Source organism: Corvus moneduloides, chromosome 12, assembly GCF_009650955.1.
Source record: "Corvus moneduloides isolate bCorMon1 chromosome 12, bCorMon1.pri, whole genome shotgun sequence".
NCBI lineage: Eukaryota > Metazoa > Chordata > Aves > Passeriformes > Corvidae > Corvus > Corvus moneduloides.
Window position 1 is genome coordinate 7,726,079 of NC_045487.1, and position 23,460 is coordinate 7,749,538.

At 46.3% G+C, this 23,460-nt stretch overlaps 1 protein-coding gene across 1 annotated transcript in view; it reads left to right on the plus strand.

The window, feature by feature from the left end:
• Positions 1–23,460, plus strand: part of HYDIN (HYDIN axonemal central pair apparatus protein) — a 39,884-nt gene that overhangs the window by 6,617 nt on the left and 9,807 nt on the right. Inside the window, exons 5-6 of the mRNA XM_032122175.1 lie at positions 5,828–6,027; positions 16,933–17,116. Coding sequence (XP_031978066.1) covers positions 5,828–6,027; positions 16,933–17,116 — 384 coding nt within the window. The remainder of the gene's footprint in view (positions 1–5,827; positions 6,028–16,932; positions 17,117–23,460) is intronic.

The following is a 23,460-nucleotide window of genomic DNA, read 5'->3' on the forward strand; positions in this document are numbered from 1 at the left end:
GAGCTCTACGTGCTCTTAGTCAGCAGGAGGTTGGTGAGCTGCAGGTGACTTGGACACCTGCCTGAAAGAGCTTGTGTAGGGCAAGTACAACCTGTGGGCAGTGACACTGCTGTGGCTGTGTCCTCATGCATGTCGCTGGTTGCTCTGGCAGCTCACAACTGCTCTGTGCCAAACATGCTGTGCTTTTGCTTGGAGGTTTGAACATCAGTGCTGAGGCCCTGGCAAGTCTAATCCCCGTGCTGTTATCTGGAGGCTTGTTATTACAGGAGGATTTAAGATATGAATGGAAGGAAGCCTTGCAGGGAAACAAAGAGAGGCAGGCTGACTCTTTCCACCAGCATCCTGAAATCTCTTAGCACTGTTCTTCACCTGAATTGTTTGGAGAGGCAAAGATGGGGAGAGTTCTGAGCCAGCTGATGTTTCTGCACCAAGGCAAAGGTGCAGGATCTCTTTGGGTGCACCTGTTTTCCCATCTTCCCTTTGCTGCTTAGACTTAGTTTAACACTTTGTCCTATCCTCAAACAGCATGGATACAGAAAACTAAAGGGGAAATGCCCTGTGTTCCCTAGATCCTTGTTCCTTAGGAGGGACTAAGGAATTATTTAACACTGTTAAAATTTAGACTAAAAATTATGCTGGCCTTGGGCAGTTCTCTGTACTACCCAAGTGACACAAGAGCTTAACATCACTGAGGTAGGCTTTGCAAAGTACACTGGTGTCTTTAGAATGTGATTTATTAGCATGAATTAGTGTTCATTTTCAGGGTGAAAGAGGTAAATTGATACCTGTGAAGGGCAAAGTGCTGCACTTGGAGTTGAGAGGCAACAGAGCAACATGTGAACATCACCACAGATAGAAGTAGGGGGAGATAACCCACAAGAGCACTAATGTCCCATACTTTGTCCCTTGTCTTGCCCTTGAACTGGTGAGTGCATGGCACAGGGAGCTCTGCCAATGAGAGGTTCTCTGCACAGCTTCACTGACACCCCGGCAGTTTCACTGAACTGGGCTTTGGGCTCCTTGCAGGGGTTTTGTAGGGCATCAGGAGAGGGTTGTGTGCTGCTCAGCAAGAAGCATGTGAGGATTTTTACCGCAGAATCAGAATTTTGTGCAAATTGAACATTTTGTCTTGTACTTGATTGAATGCGAGTCAGCGAAGTACCAGAGTGCTGTAGCTCAGCTAGAAACACATCAATAGCATGGGCAGCAGGAGCAGAGCACCTTGAAAATCCCTTAGCAAAGAGGCAGGCATTGAGAAATGGTTCTGAAAAGCCACTTGCATCGGGCTTGAAGTTGCTGGCAAAATATCTGTGTTTTAATTGTGGAAGGCATGCCTTTGAGCAGCATGTGGATCATGCTCCATGATCCACAGGGATTATGGATGACCCAGTGACTTGGGCTGCAGATACAAACCCCTGTGTCAGGGTTGTGGATGTTGCAGTTGGTTTATATAATTCTCTTGCTTTGAATCTGTTCTTCCCTGGGGTAAGTCTGACTTCAGTGAAGTCACTCCTGATTCAAGGCAAAACTGTGGCTGAGCCCTAAATAGAAGGACCATGTGAGCTGCTAGTGGCTGAAATGCCACGTGCCATGTTGCCCTTTCTTGACAAATGAGCAGTTTCCTATCGTCTTGCAGTCGTTTGGGAATGTATCACATGGTTGGGCTGTCAGAAAGTAAATGAATAGCTGACATGTCTCTTCGTTTATTGGCACTTGCATTATAAATATGAAATGCTAATGTTTCTGCTGGGCAACGTTTCCAATTAGTTCCTCTTGCTGCTTCTGATTTACACATTCCTGTTTTACGGCTCCAGTTGCTCAGCATGGATCTTCTCATGCCACCCTGTGTTCCCTGGTGTCCTTGCATTGTGGTCTGACAGTCTCTGCCTAATTGGAAACCATTATGGAACTGACTGGCAAATACCCAACAGACAGGAATGTTTGTATTTGTGTGTCCTTCAGGCTTATTAAGGGATTATCTGAAAGGAAGAAAGAAGCAGGGAGCACATAAAATCATAGCACAGCTTATTCTGTTCTGTCCTATTGTTCTTTCCACTGTAGGAAGACAATATTTTTCAGGCAATACCAGTTCAATCTGTAAGGTTTGCAAAATTCATTCCTAATGCTCAGTGGAGACTGAAATATTGCTCACTGATTAATAGGAAAGATGACAGAACGATGAGTTACTGCGTTACTGAAATTAACTCCTTTAAAATTCAGTCCAGCCCTCTTAGATGTTTTGTAGCGCACCAAAGTTGTTCCAAACAGACTTTTAAGATGACTCTTGCAGGGAGGAAAGGGACAGAAGATGAAAGCAAATGAAAGCACAGAATGAACCTGGAGAACAGGGACTGCTTTCAAAGACTACTGTGAATTGGTAGCTGAAGGGGCAGGAGCAGGGGTACCCCTTCTCCTGTGGAGCTTTCCTCATCCTTCAGTCTCTCCCCTTTTTCTAATGGCTCTCTTTTCCAGCCTATATGATATCATGGTTTCAGCAGGGAGCTTTCCCTGCTTGACTTATTATATTACCTCATGCTACAGGGATGTTTTCATTGCAAGTTGTCTGCTGCAGGGAGTTCAGTGAAGGATTTAGGATTGGTTATGCAGGATAACTGACATCTGAGTCTGGTGTACCGGGCAGGCATCAAGGTTGATATCACTGTGACACCAATTAATGTTGGCCTGAGTCTGCAAAGGGCCTGAGAGCAGTGTTGGGTTAATGGTTGGACTTAATGATCTTCAAGGTCTTTTCCAAATGAAACAATTCTATAATTCAAGGAAATAACATCTGAGACAAGCAGTTGGTTTAGTTTCAGTGGCTACTAATTTGAATGCCGAGGGTGATATTTGGAAGGCCACAGCTTGTAACATTTTGCTTATCAAAGAGGAATAAGAGCAGAGGAATGATCCTACAGTCATCTGTACTTTTCTTGAAATTGAGAGAAGGGTTGTTTGAATGCAAAAGGGATATTTGCATGAAAATTTGTAGCCTGAAGCTGTGTCTAAATAATCTATAAAGCATAGAAGTGATGCACCCTCTTGCTCACTCAGGCTTATTTAGAAACCTGGTTTTAAACAGTCTGCTTAGGGTTTGCAGAATAAAAGCAAGATTTTGAACTGGTTTCAGCTGTCCCCCTGGGTTTTGTCCCAGAGTTAGTGTCCTGATAACACAGGGCAGTGCTGCAGTGGAGAATTTGCAATCCTCTTTTCCCAAGGGAAGGCAATTCAGCTTTCTGAAGCTGAGCGAACCATGAGTTCATAGCAGCAGGGACAGCCAGCCTCTGCCTAGCACACCCCTCTCTGCTCCGGTTTCCCCCTTTTTGGCCTGACACTGCATCCACTTTGGGGGGCCATCATGGAGTTGAAGGGTCAGCACACTCTGAAGTGCTTTGGGTCAAGCCTTCCTCTGGCTGCAGCATCCCTGTAAAAGGGGCTCAGCACACAACGTGCATGGGCATGGGCGGCGAGAGGCAGCGTCCTCCTCAAGGTCATGGCTGCCTCGCTGCCTCTTGCCTTGCCTTGGCAGACACAGAGAAGTCCCCTTTCCCAAGCCCGCCTGTGCCTCCAGTCCCAGTGCCCACCACCAGCAGCAGAGCTGGGAATGGGTGCCTGTGCTGGCTTTTGGAGGGATTTATTCCTTGGGCTCTTATTTACATTTATGCTGATCCCCTCACTTCTTAGCAATGACAATGACTGAAAATTCCCTTTTACTTCCCTCTGATACCTCCAGCTGTTGAAGTTTCTTTTCTCTTTATCCCCGTACTGATCTGAACTCCTTGCATCCTCTTCAGTCTACCTGGCATCTGGAAGGGAGAGATAACTGAATAGAGGATGCCAAGGCTTAAAAAGACACACAGCTTTCAATTGGATTTACAATGCCTTTGTTACAGTAGTGTGGCCAAAATAACAACAACCAAAAAAAAGGTAAATAGCATTCTGCATTTGCTAATGGAGTTTCTGAGGGTCTGAGCAGTCTGGGACGTGAAGTGCCCAGATAATAGGTGCTTTAAATTCCCATGGGCTGCCCGTTGCTTTTATTTTAGAGGGCTTAGGCTGCAAGATTGAGTGCAAAATTGCTAATTCAGAAAGACTTGCTGAAGATGAAACGCTCTCCTGAAATGTGATCTTCAGTGCTGTAGGTCGTTTGCTGCAGTTCCCTTCCTGCTATTTTTACCTTCCAAATAGGAGAAGCAAAAGCACTTCTGCAATTTCAAGTGTGAATATTTGAGAGGTCTAGGGGAAAAAAAAAGATCCTTCTTTATTCTTTTACCATCTTGGACGTGGCTGCAGCTGTTAGGGTGAGTTTAAACTGCTGCTGAGCAGGTGGTTGGTAGGCACTGGGTATTAGCTTTGGGTTAAAGCAATAGCTGTGTGTCTGTGCCTCTTCTGGCAGCCTTAGGTCCCTTTCCAAGTTTGGAGAGGATGGGTATGGGAGCAGGAGGTCCCAACCATGGAAGAATCTGAATTGGTTCTGGTTAAGAGAGCTTGCTGCTATGTGCGGTTCCTAAATCAAATTGTCTGCTTGCTGCTTCAACAATTATAAAAATATCAAACGAGTTGAAAGCACTGAAGAGAAAAGATCAGGCCAGCAAGTGAATGATAAGAGGCAGAGCTTTTATCAGCTCATCGATACAGGAGCTGCTGGAGGCAATGGCTCCTGGCCCTACAGCAGCAGCTCTACCACTGATTTCACCAGGGGTAAGACGATGCTGCCAGCACAGCAATGCCACATCGTGCATCTAGTGATTGATCTGCTCATCCCTACAGTGAAATGGTTTTGGTGATTTGATTCACCTTCCTACTGCTAAATGCCAGACAGCGGAAGGAGGGGCTGTCTGGCTCTTGCCTGAGCAAGCCAACTACTGGGAATAGCAGGGTTTAGTTTGCTCTGATAGGGATGCCTGAGGGCCTCCTTTTTGCAGTTCCATCCCACCTTTGTCCAGGTAGGCACCGAATCACTCCTAGAGACCTTGGAAGAGGGAGGCGATTAAGGCATCAACCATGCAGCAGAGGCAGCAAAGTTATTGCTGTGTCCCCTGCAGCTGGGGTGAGATGTAAAGGGAGATGGAGATTCTCCCACAGGAAGAGCTCTCCCTAAGCCCAGGGCAGAGCTGCAATAGGCTGCTGAGGGCAGGGCTGAAATTCTTAGTGATTTAAGTACTTGTCAGACATCTGGCAAGAATAGTTTGGCATTAGGGCCAGGTGAGTTCAGTGTGGGCAGATGGATCAGATGGCTTTTTAAGGGTGTGTGTGTCCCTTGCCTTGTCCCAATGATGTTATGGGAAGAGGTGGGAAATACATGTGCACCCTACACTCACCTGGCATTAAAGCAGTTACCATCTCCAGCTTGGTAAGTATTTCACCAAAAATGGGCTGTTGATTGTTCATGTGGCAAAGTCCTTTTGAAAATGTACCAGAGCACCCCTGCCAAGCTCCCCCAACACTGCTGCATTGCTGGGACTGGAGTTAGTGTTGTGGCACAGCTGGGTTCTTAGTGGTGCCTTTAATAGTCTGCAGTGGTGGTCAAAGCAGGTTCTGTTATTACTGTAATCCACTACCTGAAATTACTCTATTTTGGTGCCTCAGAATCAAAGTATCAGATAATTTTGTCAAGTTCTGCTGTGAAAGCAGGTGAATCAATAGAGTTGTTTCTTCTTTGCAAGTTAACGGCCCTGTCCAAGTCATCCTACTGGAATGAAAGGTCATTGAGGTACAAAGTACTATTAATTATTGAATGCTACTGTTAGGGTCATAGAACACAGCAGTTGTCTTCTGCTGTGGGGATGACACTAAATGTCCTTTGCTGAGACAGTTTCTTTTCCTGCAGGATTATTTCCACCAGCTCCTCTGCATCACCGAAAGGGAAGAGTTCATTGTGCCAATTTGTGCCATTGGTGCCCGAGCCATCCTGGACTTCCCTGACCTTCTGGACTTCTCGGAGTGTCCGGTCAAGTACAGCAGTGAGAAGACTCTGCTGGTTCACAACCTTGGTAACCGGACAGCTCGTTACCACCTCAGCACCCAGAGGTGAGGCAGCTCAGCATTCAGTGTGCAAAACAACAAAACCCAACTCTGTTTGGGTGATAACAGAGTTGGTAAAGAGCAACAAAAGGAACCAGAGCATCGGAGCTGCTGCCCTGCAGCCATGGCTGGAAGCGGGCAGGACGTGTGGGGTTTGCTGTTGCTTCTCATGTTTTAAGCAGGATGCAGCCTTTGAGCTTTTTCTGTCCCAGATTTCCTGGAGGGTGCTGGAACATGTTAGGTATTGGCTGCACCCTCCTGAGCATAAGCACCTTGTGAAATGGTTACTCAGCACTGTCAGCCAAATAGGCCTGTTCTCTGGGAGGCCACAAGCACGTGGTTTTCCAGTGGTCCTCTCATGAGATGCCCAACGTGAGCTGTGCTGTGGACAGCCTGTGCTGTTCCTGTCAGTCAAAGCTGATCTGATTTCCCTTGTCACTTGAGGGCATCAGTCATCTCTTCTGTTTCATGGTGAACCTTTGAAAGCCAGTTTAAATTTCAAAAGATGATTTAATCTTTGAATAGAAGCAGCATTTTTATTCTAATTAAGTCATCCCCATGTTCACTGAGATTTCTTTTTAAATACTCAGACATTCCTGTGTTTCTGCTCTTTTTTTGGTTTTTTTTTTTGTTTGTTTTGTCAAAACATCATCATGAATTCTTCAGTGGGAACTTTCTTAAAGGCTGACGTCCCCTAATGCCTGTTCATCTACCATCAGCCCATTGGTATATGCACAGGGGTATAGGAAATATGACAAATTTGGGGAAAATGTGAAAAGCAATTGGGCTGATTTAGAAGATAGAATCATAGAATAACTTTTGTTGGAAGGGACCTCTGGAGATGATCTGAGCAAACACACTGCTCAAAACAAGACCAGTGTCTGGGGCTTGCAAGGTGCCATTGGGAGATCTGGACCCATAAAAGTTTAGATGTCGTACAAGAAAGCAAATTTACAAAAGGACATAGTTAAAAAAGCAGAAGAAAACAAGCTATTAAAAAACCATCAAACCTTATCTTTTCTGCCTGTCGGGAGCAGTAGTGATTCATGGAAAGGGTAGATCTAATGGGACAAGAATTATCTTAAGAAACAGCTCACAATTAATGGATGAGAGGCCAAAGTTTAGCCTGCCAGCTCCATCTCTTGGCAGTGGTTTTCATTTGGCTATTACAGTGTGTCAGGGATGTCTCCTTTGCAGCTCTTCTTATCTGTGGGCTCAGGGAAGAGATCATGATGTTGGCTGAAGTTCAGAGGAGTTAAGTATAACTGTGGAACTTGCGTCTTTGGTTCTTGGAGAGCCACGTCTATGTGAGGGGTAACGAGTTCCTGCTGCAGCAGTAAGAGGTGTCTGGTGGGTACAGCCTGGGGTGGGACGTAGGAGATGCAGGGGCTGATTTGCACTCGGTTTCTCAGTCCTAAGAACTGAGTCCTGAACTTGGCTGCACCCTCTTCTTCTGATAATCTGAACATAGGAAGATATGTTCTTTCTCAGGCATCCCCTGAAGTCACCCCCTGGAGTGTTATTCCTATCCTGCCATCTAAGGGCAGGAATATGTAGACAAGGGACAGGAGTAGGAAGGGAACAGGATAGAATGCAGTGCTCAAGTATTGACAGGAATTCCCCTTAACTTCCCCCAGAGCTTCTCTGTTCTGGCAAAATTTCTGACAGAAGAATAGGAAAAATAATTCTGTGTTTCCCACACCAGGCACTGATCCCCCCAGGCCCCAGCAGAGACCTCCAGCAATCCTGGCACTACCATCAGGGCAGATGCAGGAGTAGAGTAATCCAGCTCTGGGCTGTGGGGCTTTGTCTTTCCTCTCCTCTCTGCAAAGTCTCAGGTCCAGCACATAAACAGGGCTGGCCCAAGGCTTCTCCACTAGCCAGTAGTGATGTTCTCACTGGTGGTCATGGGAACAGGTCAGGCCTAATTGCAGCAATAGCTCCTTAATGAGCAGAAACTGCAGCATTTTCATCAGCTGTCACTACTGACATGTATAAAGTTCAGCTTGCCCACGGCTCCAGTTGTTCTCATTATTTTTTTGTGTGTTGCTCTAATCCCCACCAAACTCTGCAGAACGTGTTTTTAAGGTGAAAAATTGACCACCAGCAAAGCACTAAGACCAAGAACTTTTGTTTTCTCAGTGGGGCTGTACAAGAGCCCAAATCGCAGCAGCTGCTGGGCAGAAGTGTGTTTCACCTGAGCTCTCCCTAAGCGTTAAAGGACTGAGTTTTGTTTCTCAGCCAAGAACTGTTTACCTGGCGACAAATCCTAATTGCTCCTGCTAAACCCAAAGCGCACAAAAACATTTTCATCATTATTTCCAACGCATTGCATGGAGCTTGTCTGGTGGGCCAAGCAAACAGTTACCAGCTTGGATGACATCCCAGAGTCCTAGATTGCATCACTGGTGAATACACAGAAACCTCCAGTTCAGCTCCCTTGATGTGCTCCTGTTAATGGTGCTTCATTTAGCTGGGATTGAATTCTTCAGGCTGTAAATGGGATCCTCCTTTTGGGTCCTGTTTCCATGTCACTATATTGTTCTAATCTGCATTTGCACTCATTCAGTGTTTTGATTGTGGCTCCTCTTAGAGTAGCTTTCATTGAAATGCTGGTAAAATATGCCCTTTCTTAGGCTAAAATGGGATGTTTTCAAGGTAAAAAAACCCAAACAACCCCATGCAAATTAAACAATAATTATTCTTTGGTCTTCAAGCCCTGTCTGATTCCTAGGCTGTAATCTCACAGGACAGGTAGTGCCCTGACATTTGCATCCCTTAAGGTGATGTTTATAGGTGGCAGGAAAAGAGATTCCTGAGGCAGTCAGTGTCAAGTTGTGCATGCAAATAGCTCTTAACCCTCTCTGGACTATTCACAAACCATCCTCGGATGGGATTGCTGGCAGTCAGACCCTTGAGCCTCATTGCAGAGAACTAGGGGAAAACACTGAGGGGAAAAAAGCCCTGGCATCATCTCTGATGGGGAAAATGAAGCATGAGATCACAGGAAAAATTAAGGCACATTTTGAAATGGCTACTTAGGGAGCTGATGTGGAACTCTTCAGTCACCTGTGGAATGGCAGTGAGTTCGATGGGATGTATTGGCGTCACTGGGGCTTGGGGAAGATGATGTGTAACTACAGGACTGGGTGTGCTTAACTGGCAGCAGGGGAAGCTGTAGTAGAGGCTACCCAGCATTGCAAATGGGCCAAGGGGAATTGTCAGCTTGTTAGTGAGTGCTCAGCTGCTGTGCAGAGCAGCATGGGGTTGCCAGCTGAATATAAACATGTTGTGATGCTGAATCCCTTTCTGCAGCTAGAAGTGATGCCCGGTTTGGCTGAATCAGCTTCCTTTGATACGTGAGGCCATCCGTGCAAGGGCTTGGTGGTGTGTTAGTGGTCAATGTACACATGCAGGAAACTCCCAGCTCTGGCTGATTATTGTTGTTTGAGGCTGAACAAGGAAATCTAGTATGGATGTGCCAGCACCTGTGAACATCTTAGCTACTCACGAGGGTAAAGCATCTGAGAAAACTACTGCCTTGCTCTGATACTCATCTGTGCTTTTGTGTAGATGTTGCAGAAAACAACCACCTTTTCATAGCCCTGTTCTTTCTCTTTAAGAAACCCCTTCCTACCATGGGTCGTCATTTGTCTGGCAAGGCTGGTGTTGCAATCGGTGGCTTCCAGGAACTTGTTTGAGAAATGAAATGAAAATCCTATTGATTTAGTCTCTAGATCAAGCCTTTTCCTTTCTTTCTTTTTTTTTCTTTGTAAACCCCCCGATGGATGTGGATAGGCAGCAGGGTTTAACTGAGGTTTAGGTCTTGTCACCTTGCATTTTATATTCCTGAGATCACTCAGACAAGTTCCTGAGTGCTTTCCATTTATATTGACTTCAGCCAAAGAGGAGGATGTTCAATACTTGCCTGAGCAACTCACTACCACATTAGGTATTTATCTGAGTCACTCATGTGTTGTGCAGGATACCAGGCTGGGAATACCAAAACCCTTTTCAGGTTGAAATCAGCCTTGTGTGAGTGTTTGAGGGGGCTCTGATGCTGCTGGGAGCAGCATTAAGCTACTATTGGGCTAAATTCATAGCAGCAGACCCTGAGCTCCCGTTGGCCACCACTGTGTTGTCCATCTTCATGCAACTCTCCATTCATCCAGACAGTTTGGATAATAATAAGCACTAAGTGCTCAGAGTTGGGGAAACCTTCTGCTTCCCAAGGAGCAGCCTCTTTTGATTCCAGAGCTTCACTGTGGTGCATCAACGGATGTAATCTTTTCTGTTTGTGTTTGGCGCTGGCAGCTGGTAGAAATTTATTGTATCCTGTAAGTTTTAGAAGATCTTGTTTCCTGTGTTACTTTAATGTGTAAGCCAGTCTGATGCTGCAGTTATTACAGGACCAAGCTTTGCCTTGGACTGTCAGGAATTTTAAAACTTTGCAGAGGGATTTTTCTTTCTGCCAGTCACGGGCAACTGTTGCTCCTTCTGCTTTTCGTTCTCTTGTGAGAATTCCAAGGAGCATGGCTGTTTCCTGTTGAACTTTTATGTCCTTGTGTGTTTGCTTCAAAGTGAGTTGAGGGAGTCAGTTATTGTAAGCAAAAAAAAAGGTGTAAATGGCAGTTTGTGCAATTATGTGTTGATTTTGTTTCTTAATAGTAGCAGTGCTGCCACAGATGCAGGATTGGTACCTAATGCTTTATCCAGCTGATTGGTTATAGGCTTTTATAGTTCCAATTAATTAGCTTGATGGGTGAGCCTAATTGGTCTCCAAAGTGCTAATTTCTGTCAAAACAGCTAATAGGTAACAACCAGTTCCTGCCTTTGTTCCCCTTGTCTAGAACTCTTGTAATAATGATTTTTATACTGTTTTAGATAAGGTTATTCTGCTGCTTGCAAACAGAGTATGGCCTTTGCCCTCTCACCAGGGCACTGTGTTTCAAGACAGATAGTCTGTCATTCTGAGGGTACATGAAGGGGAATAAAGTTTGTGCTTCAGTTGCTTGAGGTTTTTTTGCACAGCTTTATAGCTCCACAACTATGTGACACCCCTCCTGACAAAATCCCTGCTAAAGCAACCTGCAGAGTTGACTGCATGAGCACAGACTGGGGGTTGTGTTCTAGGTGGGTTGTTTGGAAGTTAAAACTCTCCTTCAGGCTGTTTTGTTCATCCCCACATATGCACAGAAACAGATTTCATGTGAGCCCACACAGCCCATTTTTATCACATGAAGGATTTCTGGAAGAATGTGGTTTCCATCTCTTTGCAGGTCATCCTTGACTGCAGCTTGCCCACTCCATCATCCCTGGAAACCACAAATACGTTCTTAAGTGTCATTACCTCTGGATGTGTTTCAGGGCAGAACTGCCCATTCATTAGATTCCTCTCCTTGTGGATCAATCAGCATCTGCTGAGAAGCAGTAGAGCAGCTTGAAGGGTGATTGATTTATTAAGTGGTATGTCGAGTCTGTCTTTGCCATTAGAATGAAAGCAGTGTTTTCCCCATGGGCCAAAAGCAATGTTTCAACCAGGCAGGTACCCCAGTGTATCATTACTGTAGCAGCAATAAAGATTAAAAATGGCCTGTGGCACCCTGGCCATGCAGCAGTGCTGTCTTTCATCATCCCACGGTTTTGGTGTCCTTTCCAGCATATTCTGGAAGGCTCCTTCATGCTGGGCAGAACAAAGCCCCCATGCTGGCTCCCAGATATTCCTGTGCTGGAGTCTTTCATCCAGCAAGACACACAGGTCTTCCTAAGCACAGTGCAGAGGAGATAATGGGGAGTACTTGGCTGCACAGTGAGGAGCCTGATTAAAAATGAGTTGATTTTTATCATGCCAGAGAGCTGTCTGAAGAGCCACAACCAGTCCTGAACCCATTTCATCCCCATCAGTTTTCATGTGATTCCTTTGTATAGAGACCTTTCTCTTGGAATGTGGTGCCTGGGCTCAGGAGGTGTTTGGCTGAGGCCTGCACCATGTTGGGAACTTCTGATCATTAACACCAGCAGTGCTGCTGGTGAGGATACTCTGGGGTTTGTTGTAACCTGGGAATGACTCAGCTGTGCTCGTAGAAGAGATGAGAGCAAGGCCCAGGCTTCTGAAAACCTGGGCAAATGAAAATGAACTTCCTTTCTATAACAGCCAAATATTCCAAATTTGACTGTCATGCACTCCTAAAAAGATTTCATATCCAAATTCAGCAAAGAGGGAGTGAGAGGGACAGAGGAAGAATCATCTCAGAAGATTAAATGCAGCAGGGACTGTTTATTTCTATTCTGTCTAATCAATCTGGCTACCAGCTTTCAAATATTTAGAGCAGTAGTTGATGAAGAAAAGTACCAGCTGTTGAATCCTAGGAAAATGTTCTTCATAAACCCTGAAATTTATTTTGAAATCTTGTTTAAGGGTTTGCTCATCCAATCACTGAGATATACTTTCAGGCTAAATCAAATTTGTCTTTATATTTAAGAACAATTTCTGCTATTCTGAACAGTATTCCCTTCTGCACCAGGCTGATCATGTAGTATTAGAAGAATTCAGAGAGATGTTTTAGCTTTTCTGTAAGTTCCCCCTCAGTCTTTTTACAGGCCCCACAGAGATGACCCAGGGTTCGATTTCTTCACTTCCAGGCAGTTAAAAGTGATCATGATGTGCTAAGATAACTGTGTCCATAGTCATGCAGCTGGGTGATAGGATAAAACACAGTGGTGTTTCTGCTGTGTCACAGCCTTATGCAGGACTGCACAACCCAAAAAACATCTGCACTACTGCTCTATAAAAAAGTCTGCCTTTGAATTTCAAGTCCAGACATTGCTTTGCCCAGGTTGTAGAAAGAGCTGTATCCTGTCATCCGTAGGAAATGTATCCAAAGGATGTAAGGATGAGAGAATTGACAGCCTCTAATAAGATTGTGTTGTGTAAATAATGATTGGGCAGATTCATCTAGGTTCAGTAAATGTGCTTTCATGGCAGCAGAGCATCCCGAGCTGCACACTGTGGACATTACCCTGTCAAGTGAAATGCCTTGTGCTGAATCGCTGGTACAGTACAGAGATTTATTTTTTAAACATATGTATTAAACAACCAAGAGTCTTAAATGAAATGTCACATTTAATTTGGTGCCCAAGACATGAAGTCTGCAGCTGCCCTCAGCCAACCCCAACAGCTCCGCTCTCTGTGTCAGTTCCTCTGCCTGGCAGAAAGATCTGCAGCATCCTCCCGATTCCCTTGCATCTGTGCCTGCTCTCCTGTACCCAGACATTTGTGGGGGTATAGATTCAGCACATGCCAGCAACATCCCTGTGTGGTACAAGGTGCTCTGGCAAAGCCTCCAGCCTTCAGCAGAGCCCTCAGTGCCAGCAGCCAGGAGTGTTGGGGTGGCTGCAGCCCCGGCTCCTCTCCGGGAGCGCAGCAGTCAGGGATGTTTAGCAAGGCGTGCAGAGACAGAGCATCTGCTTCCTCCCTCCTGGGCTCTGGAGTTGGCGTCTTCCTGGGCTGGAGGCTCTAGTCTCATCTTTGTTTAATAGCTTCTGATGGTTTTATCTTCGAAGCATCAGTCCAGTTGCTCTCTGTGAGCCTCTACAGCCTCCCCCAGCAGTGTGTTTCAAAGGATGGGATATTCCCTGGAAGAGTTCTACAACTTTTGTGTAATTTCTGACAGATAACATTTTCAGGCCCTTGGGTTCCTGATTGATGACAAATAATGACAAATTTTTCCTTATTCCCATTTCCCAGGCTATTCATGCTTTTGCAAACCTCTCCTATCTATCTTCTCTTCAATTTCTAGGTTGAGAAATCCCATTCAATCTTCATACAGAAGCTGCTCTGTACTTTTAAACTTTCTTTCTGCCCTTCTTTATTTAATTTGAAATGCTTCAGCTTGGTTTTTGAGATCAGAACAATCCCAAATATTTCAAGACTGATGTGGCCATGGGTTTAGACAGGGAGATGATGATAGTTTTCATGGTGTTCATTTTGTAGTGATCTTGTCATCTTGAATGTTGTAGAGTATTGGGTCGTGTTTCTTCGCCTGTGTCCCCTCCTGCCGTGGGCTGTCACTTCACTTGTTCTTCTGGATCCCCCTTTTCTGCCCACATGCCCCCAGGCATCCTTCCTTGTCAGCAACAAGAGATGGGGAGAGACAGGAACGCCTGCAGGAGACCCTGGGCAAGCTGTGACTCCTCAGAGTCACCTGAATGACTTCGATGCAGAATTCCCTGTGATCTGAGTGGGTCACCTGAGCACATCTGAGAAATCTCACTGTAAATACTGTCCCCTTGGGGACAAACCTCTACAAACATACCCAGAAATAAGTGCTTAAGGTGGTGTTTAGGACATCCTCACACAGCTGTAGGGATGTGATAAATGTACTGATCCATGAAACTGCTCAATCAGCTAAAAGCTGTGACACTTTTCTTCTGGTCATTCCCAACCAAAATTATGTCACAGTCTGCTTCCAGTGGAAGGCTTTTGCTACTCAGGAAGAGGAGAATCAACTGAAACTGAGTTTGAAAGATGCATTTCAGTGAGATACCCTGCCCAAGGGTAAAACTAACATATGGCTTCAGGAAATGTTGGTGTTTCTAAATGGTTTAGGGTAAACCATCCAGACATCAGGGTATGTGAACCTGGGCTTCAGGATAATGGAGCTCAGCACTTCCCATTCCAGTTCCATCTATACTCCAGCTGAGGATGATGTTTTGAGGAAGAAGGTTTGATTGCAATGACTGGATTTCCTCAGAGAGCAAATTCTTGTTTGTGGAAGCCATAAACCCCTGAGGTCCAGAGATCTCTGGGCAACAGAGGGTCCATGAGGCTGAGGAGAGTGTCAACACTCCTTACCTGGGACTGCACTCAGCAGTAGGACTTAATGCAGCTGCAGGTGGCTCAGCTGTTCTGATGCTCATTGCAGCTCCCTCCATTCCAGCTTTGACAAAATGTCAGGCTCCTTTCCAATGCTGTGCAGGGCAGGGGTCTTCGCTGGCCCAGAGAGTTGAGGATGTTGAATTGCCCTGCACTGTCCCGGATTCCAGCACAGTGAGGAATTTGTACCCTTCCTTAGAGGCTGGGGAGGGATTGGAGGTGGAGGATTCTGCAAGGAAGGAAGTGCCACACAGGGCTTGGAAGTGCTTTTGGCTTGGGCACTGTGGGTCTTCATGGTGGTGAGAGATGGGCCTGCTTCTTCAAAGGGTGTGCTTGGGGAAGCTTTGAAGTTCCCATTTCAGGCAGTAGAGAAACACTTACAGCCCAGGGGGATGGATTAGAAATGACACTGAAAAGCTTAGGTGATTCAGGGAGTCCTTGTGTGACTTTTCAGACTTGGATGGGTGTGGGTTCATGGGAGTTAGTCTGAACCCAGACCTGATCAGGAAACTGCCTCAAACTGCAGCACTTTTTAAGGGCTTCTGAGCAAATAAAGTTCAACGTAATTAGGTCAGAAATGCCTTGCAGGCCAAAACTAGTTTTCCACTGTTCTCTATTTAATTACACAGTCTCTGACTTCCATGTAAGCTCAGTGTGTTAAAAGAAAATCTAACAGCCTTCTCTGGATACTTCCCTGGACCATTCTTTACCCATTTCTTCCCACCTGCCCATCTCAGCCTGGACTCTGAGTGATCCTCTTTCCCCTCAAAAAAAAAACAGGTTTCCCCACAGCTAAGTTTGACCAGATTTTTTTCCCACTTAGATTTGCTTTCATGCCAGTTTGTGTCCTAGACTTTGACCAGGATGTTCTTCCTTACTTACAATCTTAAGGATGGTCATAGTTCTAAGGCCACTGTCCTGGTGTCAGAGAGGCTTTTGAGATCTCAGAGCAGAGAGGACTTTCATGAGAGGAGGGTAGTGCAGGACCCTGTACTGGGAGGGGACCCAAAAATCTCTAGATCATGAGAAGGTCTATCCACGAGTTTGCTCTGTCTCCCTCCTACAGGACTTTCTGTCACATCATGGTGGAATTATTGTCTGTTGATGGAGGTTGAGTCCAGGGTGGTTTATCCCAGTGGTGGGAGCCCTCCCCGTGCCCGGCACTGTAGGTCAGCCATGGAGAGACATTTCCGATCGTGCTCTGTAGGGAGCAGCCACAGCGAGTATTTTTGGTGCTGGTGACAGTGTTAGCCTGAGGCTCTGTCTGTGTGCAGCTGGTAATGTCCATGACTGTATTTCCTCTCTAATTGTATTTGAATTGGGCTGCGTGATGATCACTGTCCTGCTTATACTGCACTCCCTCGATTCACTCCATATGGAGCTTCCACTCATCCCCCCTGTTGTCACCTGCTGGTTCTTCTTGGCCAGGGGACTGGAGCATGAAGGGGGGACAGTGACCTGTCAGCTCAGAAGGAACTGCTCTGTAGCAGTGCTTCCTTCTCATCTCTTGGTTGTGATCTTTAAACACTAAAGTGATTTCTGCTGCAGCTACCAAGTAAGGGAGAGCTGGTGGAAGGTAGTGCAGGGAATGGGGCAGACAGAGTTTGCTTATCCCTGCAGGTCCGAAAGGAAGGGAGCAAAGAGTGATGCTGGTAACCTGCAGCTGAAGCTCAGCTTCTTCTTGCCTTCCCAGGAAAGTCCTGCAGTAGGCGTTTCTTGATCTTTATCTACCTCCCATGAGCAGCTCAGTGCGAGGAAAAGCCACTTGTGGTGGGTAGTGGATTCTCCCACAGTTGTGGCAGAGGCTTTGAGGTTCTCTTGAGGGCTGCTGGCTTTTGAAACCTCTCTTGAGATTGTAAGTGTGGAGTAAAACTGTGTGCTGTGCCAGTGAACAACAAGTGATCCTCTGATCCAGTTGGGACCCCATGGCTCGGGGTCAGCCCCTTGCTGAGGAGCTGCCCCTGCACTTCCACTTCTCTCTGCAAATACGTGGCTGATTAAACAACCTGCTGGGCTTGTCTCTCCTGTGGCTGCAGGCAGTATCACAGGCTGTGTCGGCAGGAAAAGGACAAGTTATCTGATTTTCTGAAGGAGCGCAGAGTGGACACCACTCATCGAGAACACTCTGCTCTTCTCACCCGCACCATCCAGAGAGAGAGGGCAAGGCTGCAAGGAGACCCCATGCTGTTCAACAATGACATTTTCTCCCTTGAGCCAAAGGTAAGTGATGGCTGAGAACCTCCCTTCCTGCTTCTCTTCCTCTTCCTCCTCATCCCTGAATGAGGTCACTCGACAGATCCCTGCCTCAGCTGGCTTTGTGTGCCAAGAGAGAAGTCATCGGGATTCTGGTGAGGCTGGAGAGCTGGTTGCAAAAAGCATTTCTGCCCTGTGGGTTTCTGGCAGGGACGGGAGCCTGACAAAGCCGAGCTCTGCTGCAAGGGCTTGACATCAAGAGCACTCCATGTGTGTCCTTGCAGTGTCCAGAGGGATCAGTTACTGTAGGTAAGGATACATCTTACACATAGTGTTTGGGGAGTAACAGAGGGTGTTGGAGCACTGTCATTTCACTGAAGCATGTACTGGTTTTCTGTGGAAAGCAGGCCAAATTCTTCCTAAGGTTAATCACAGAAATGCCAATCCCTTCCTGTAACCTGGAATGAACCATGTCTGAGTCTCCTTTCCAGCATCATTTGTGAGCTTGGACACAAGGCTGGCAGGTTTAAATGGACTTTTCTATTGCACACAGGGACAGAAAATATTTTGCTTTTCTGTTTATGCAAGCAGACCCCCATGTCCTTCCATCACCCAGAGCCCAAATTCTGAGTATTTGCATGGTGTGAGATGAAGAATGCCTACTGTCTGTGCAGTGCAAAACCCCTTTTCACATTTGAGTAAACCCCAGAATAATCCCAACCTCTGCTTTCTTTTAAAAAAGGTTAAACACTTTTTTTTCCTTCCAAAGAACAGGATCACATTCTCTTCTTGGTTACTCCTACCAGCCCATCTAAGGCCAAGAGCCACCAGTGTCAGAACAATGCAAGTTTTACACCACTGAAGCTGACAGCAGCATGATGTGACCAAAAGCTTGTGTCAGAGCAGTAGGAATATTGCAGACAGTGGGAGCTGATCAGCTGAGCATTAAGAGCATCCTGTGGTGTGCTGAGCTGATTTTGGAGTGTTTCCCCAGGCTCCTGCTTTTCATTACAGTGAGGCCATGTCTCCACAACTGACTTAACCTGCCCTGCGCTCCTGAAGTGCACTAAGGTGAGCTCCAGAAGTCTGGCTGCCCATAGTAGAGTTCTGGTACTCCATCTAATGATGGACAGACATAAAGCATGGCCTGGCCTCAAATCTTGAGTGGAAACCCTTCTTAAAAGGCTGTTTTAATGTTACATGGTTTGTTCTACAACTGAACATAAGTGGGCTACTACGTTCTGTTTTGTCCAGCATTATCAATCTTTTGGTTTCCTTTAATGCCATTATTTATGGAACATTTGGTTTCACATTTGGAGTTTTGATCCTGTCTGTCTACTCCCTGCTCTGGCATATGGGTGTCTTTATACCAAATGATAGTATCTGATCCTCTTTATCAAATACAGAATTTAGAATTCCACTGCCACTGACTTCTACAACCTCCTCTGTGGTGACGGCCCTGTAACTTTAGCTTGGAAAGAGACTCCCCTTGTGCAGCCAGTCCATCTGCTGGAGAGGCCCCCAAAGCTGGGATCTTTCTGCCTCTGACCTTCTGGCCAACAGTGGCTGCTCTCTTCTTCCCACCCATCACCTATGATGTCTGGGAGCACCCTATAGAAAATCAAAGCCTTGTGACAAGTGGCTGGAGGAAGTAATCGCTTCCAGAAATTAGGAAGCTGGTGGAGGGATAGTAGTCTTGGAAAGGCTTTCTGGGCAGGGTGGCTTTGCAGGGCTTGTGCAGAAGCTTTGCTGTGTGGGCCATTAGCTGCCAGTATTTTCAGGTGCTGCTGTCTTTAGAAGCTCCAGCAGGTCACTGTAGTCTGTATAGGGTTAAGTCACTGATGAAAATCCTAACAAAAAGAGGAGGCAGGGATTTTTGGAATCGCCATGTGACCATGAACATTTTGAGCATCCATCCAAGCCCGTGGGAAACAAACTGTTACGCAACTCTGACTTGCCAAGCGCATCTCAAATTGTGTTTTATTTTTGCAAATACACATGATGGGTCAGCAGAAGCAGCTGTGCAAGAAGCCCAGGTGGCTACCAAAGGAGAAAGTCCTTGCTTTTTGTTGCACATTCTCCACCACAGCTTAGCTGTAAATCACACTGCAGACACGTGGGAGCTGACTCCTTGGAAATAGAAACCAGAGGAAAGGGAGGACAAGGATTTGTTACCATTGCCCTGACCTTGACGAGTCATCACTCTCCTGTCATTGCCTGGTCATGACTCCCCAGTGTCATGTGTTAACTCTTAGCTGATGGAGGTGGTCTTCAAGATGGCTGGGTTATAGACCTAGGGTTGGCTCAGGAGATAACAGCATTGTTTGTTCCTGCAAATCTCCACCTCAGCTGGGGAAACCGGTCCCCATCCAAAGGAGAGGTTACTGCCAAGCGCTTCAATGTTTGGCAGAAGGCACCATGTCCAGTGGGAGCTCTGGTCCATCCCACAGCTTGCAGTTATTTATTGAAAGAGGCAGATGTTAGCTTTGTCACTGCCTTTCTCCTGGGTGCCCTGAACTAACAGGCTGCTCTTTGGGTGCCATTTTGGTACTTCTGTTGCCAGCTCTGTCTTGTTTTCCTGTCTGCTCTGAGCAATGATTTCCTTTCTGTGGATTGCCTTCCCCCTCTGCCAAACTGAGGCGGCAATTTGGCCAAACGCTGGTGGTATCCAGCTTTTCAAGACCAGTCCATCACATTCTCATCGTTTAGGGGCTGAGAGAGGAGAAACAGGGTCCACGTGTATTTCTGGTTGCACAGAGATCACTTCTGTAGCTGTGAGTCATGGTGAGCTTCTGAGCTAGCCCCTCCTGTATTGCGTCGCTGGATGCTGTAGCAAAGCCAGGGAACAACAGCTGGAGATTTTGTGCTGTCTCATCAGCCATCCACCATCTGTATTTCAGGCCACCTGCCCGTGGCAGCCTGGTGGAGGCTGACGTGGTGCCAGAAGTGGTGTACTGTCATGTTCACAGCTCTGCTTAGCTTCACTTCTGTCCTGGTTTGCATCCACAGCAGTTTTCTGTGCTCTGGCTCAATGGCCATCCTATAGAGAACGTGCCAGCCCAGGCAGAGCACTGACTCCTGAGGTGTTCCAAGGCTCACACACATGTAGCTGTAGTCTGCAAGGGTGGGTAACGAGGCACATCCTTTGGACTAGTAGTTCTTTTTATCCTATGGGGAGGCAGGCATGTGAGGAATCTCTTCAACAGCTATTTTAATTTCCCAGGAGAAATATCTAACAACATTTTCTAGCTTTGACATACTGACTGACATACTGCAGTAATGAAAGGAGAAATGGCAGAAGTTTTCCAGAATATGTTATATCTTGAAAGAATTTGGTTGAATAGTACAGAATAGTAGACTATGTGTAACTGATGATTTCTTCTTACCCCTCTACCTTTAGAGTCAAATGCCCTGGCTTTCAGTTTCCCAGACAGTACAGGGAAGCTCTCTGTGATATATTGCCAAAAGTTTCCATCCAAATATACAGAATCCTGCAGAATGGTGATTTGATCTCAGGAGCTCAGGAGTCTTGAGTTTTTAACTGGTTTTCTTGGGAGCAAGGATATGAGTGCAGGGCTTCAGTATCCACCACTGCAGTTGGGATAGTTGTTGCAAATCACTTTAGGGGCTCAGGCATGCAGTCGGTCTGGCTGGCTGCCAGGGCTTAGTGGGGGAACAGATAAGTTTGCTGTCCTAGTCTTGTTCACCCACAACTCAGTAGACAGTGACCAGAGCAGGACAAATGACATGGACACAGCTCACAGCAAGACACAGCTGTCACAAGCATCAAGCATGGGCTGGTTATCATCTCCAACCCTTGTCCCTGCCTTGTGGCCCTGCACCCCCTTCCCAGGTCCCCTGTCCAGTCAGGTCTGTCCCTTTCCTTGCCTCTGTGATGTATTATTGTTCCTGTGCTCCAAAGCAGTGGGGCAAGATCCCTGTGTCAGTTATATTTCTGTCACAGATGTGCTGGCCTTGGCATTTGACAAATCCCAAAGTCAGCTAAACTCACTCAGCTAGAACAGAGCACTGTTGTTAGCAGATGCATATTCATCAGGCCTACGGTTCTTTTTAATTTTCTTCCTCTCCTGCTTAGCTTCATTTTTGCTTATGAATTGTATTATACTTTCTTCCATTAACAGGAGATGTATTGCCTCTGTCAGCCTCTGAGTAATAACTGAACTGCCCCAGTGTCCACAGGACCAATAGATCTGATGGCAGCACATAAAACAGACCAGTGAGTACCATCAGCCTGCAATCCAGCAGGAGGAACAGCCAAACAGCACTTTGTGAGATGGTCAACCTGAAGGACTGATAGTGCTGTGTTAGACTCCAAGAAGTTTGTTTTCTGGCCTTGGTGGAAGGAGGGATGCTCTCTGGGTTTCCCAGTAGTGATTTGGCTCTGAGACCTTGTTCTTGTTTGTTCGAACTCGGTTTCAGAGCAGCCAGTGTTACACTAAAGGAGGATGTGGTGTAAAATCTGAAAAAGCAGAGTCATATTTTACACCAAGATCCCCAAGTCTTGCAAGAAATAACACAGTTCCAGAAAACTGGATGCTCAGTTTATGGTAGGCACTGTCTGACAGCCAGCACAAACTCTAAGGTGCCTGTCCCTGGTAACCTGTTGGTGCACAGCCCTCATAAGCCTTGATGGCAGGACTACAGTCAAATCCTGGCATCAGTTTGCACCCTCAGCATCACTGCTCCTGTCCTGTCTCATTCAAATACCTTCTTCCCAGTTTGCTGTCTGGCACATGAGTCTCAGAGCAAATGGAGGCTTTTCCTTGGAGTGACCTGTGTGGCATTTCTGTAATTTGGGCTCATTTCTTTCCCACTTGTTGCTGAACTCCCCTCCCTTTTACTGCAGCAGTGTGTTTTGGGTTTAAGGCTCAGGATGTGCTCTCCTTCCCTGCTTTACACACCTCTAGAAGATGATGACCTCGTGCATCATCACTGCTCTTGACATTTCATTAATGGCCTTCCCCAGCGTATCAGCAGGGGTTGTTTGTGTAGCTGATGGTGCTGGCAGGCCTGGCAAGGCAGTGTGAAGGAACCAAACAAGGGCTGGCTGCAGCTCTCTGGGCAGAGGCCACAGCAGCTGAAGGACCCAATGGTGCCTCTGGGGAGCTCAGCCCAGGCAGTACCTTTAAGAGAAGTGCTGAACACTGTGGAGCTGAGGTGTGCATTCACCTCCAGCTGTTGAGATTGAAGCAAAGGCAAGCAGCTGCCTAGTGCATCCCCCTCACCTGGGAGGCTCTGCCCAGGGTGAGAGCACTGAATTCAGGCTGTTAAACACACAGCAAGCAGCTGGGTGATGAGCACTGGGGAATTATTAGACCCTAATTAGCCAAGCCAGGGAAATGATCATCCAAGTGTTTCTTCTCAGTGCTCCACTTAGCCAAGCTCCAGGTGTTGTAGCAGAGTTGATGTTGTTCAGAGCAACCCAGATGCTTTTTATTCCTGTCAATCCAAGATTATTCTCTGGATGCTGGTGAGTCCATGCAGCATTCTGATAGAACCTGAGGGGTCTGATGTCTCACATGCTGAGTGTGGGTTGCCAGCTGATGTTCCTCAAGCAAGTGTGTTGTTGGATAGTGAGGCTTCATCTTCATCCAGTTGCTTGCTGGCTAGAAGATCTAGAAAATGTGTTTCCTCTAGGTTTTGAGTAAAATCCAAGTGAATTAATTCTTTCAGACTTTCCTTTCCTTCTTATTGGTTTGTGGGTATTTGAAACAGTTTTGGTTTTTTTCTCTCCGTCCTTCCCTCTGTTCTGGTAACTCTAAGCAAGCTGTGCATTAGGGAATTACTTGCAGCGGCACCCCAGTGATTTACCATGTCACAGCTCTTTAATTCCTGGAGGGGTTGTCCTTTGAGCTCTAAGTGTCAAGTTGATGGGCAATATTATAGTTATTTAATATTTATGCTTCAGGAGAGCTGGAGGCTCCAGTCCGTTCAAGACTTTTGGACAGAGTAGTGGGGATACCCAGCAGCAAGCAGAATCAAAGCCTCACTTTCTTGATAGAAAAAATAACTGTTCTTTTTGTCTCCTTCTGTAAGCTAAATTGTTCATTCCTTGTGGAGTGTTATTACAGTTATCAGAGGTTCATGTATTTATGTCAACAAGTGCATTAAGAAACAGTTGTAATGCTGGGGTTTGAGAAAATGTAAGTCATGCCTTTTTTTAAAAACAGTTTCTAGAAGTGATATCCTTTAGTGAGATCCTCCAAAAATGCATGACAAGGCTGCTTGGGACTGAGCATCAGTTCCAGGACTCTTTGGGAGAGAAGCAGAGAGAGAAGACCCTGAGGAAGCAGCAGACAGTTACAGACACACAGGTAGCCTGGCCCAGACTTAAACCCCTGGTTTAAATC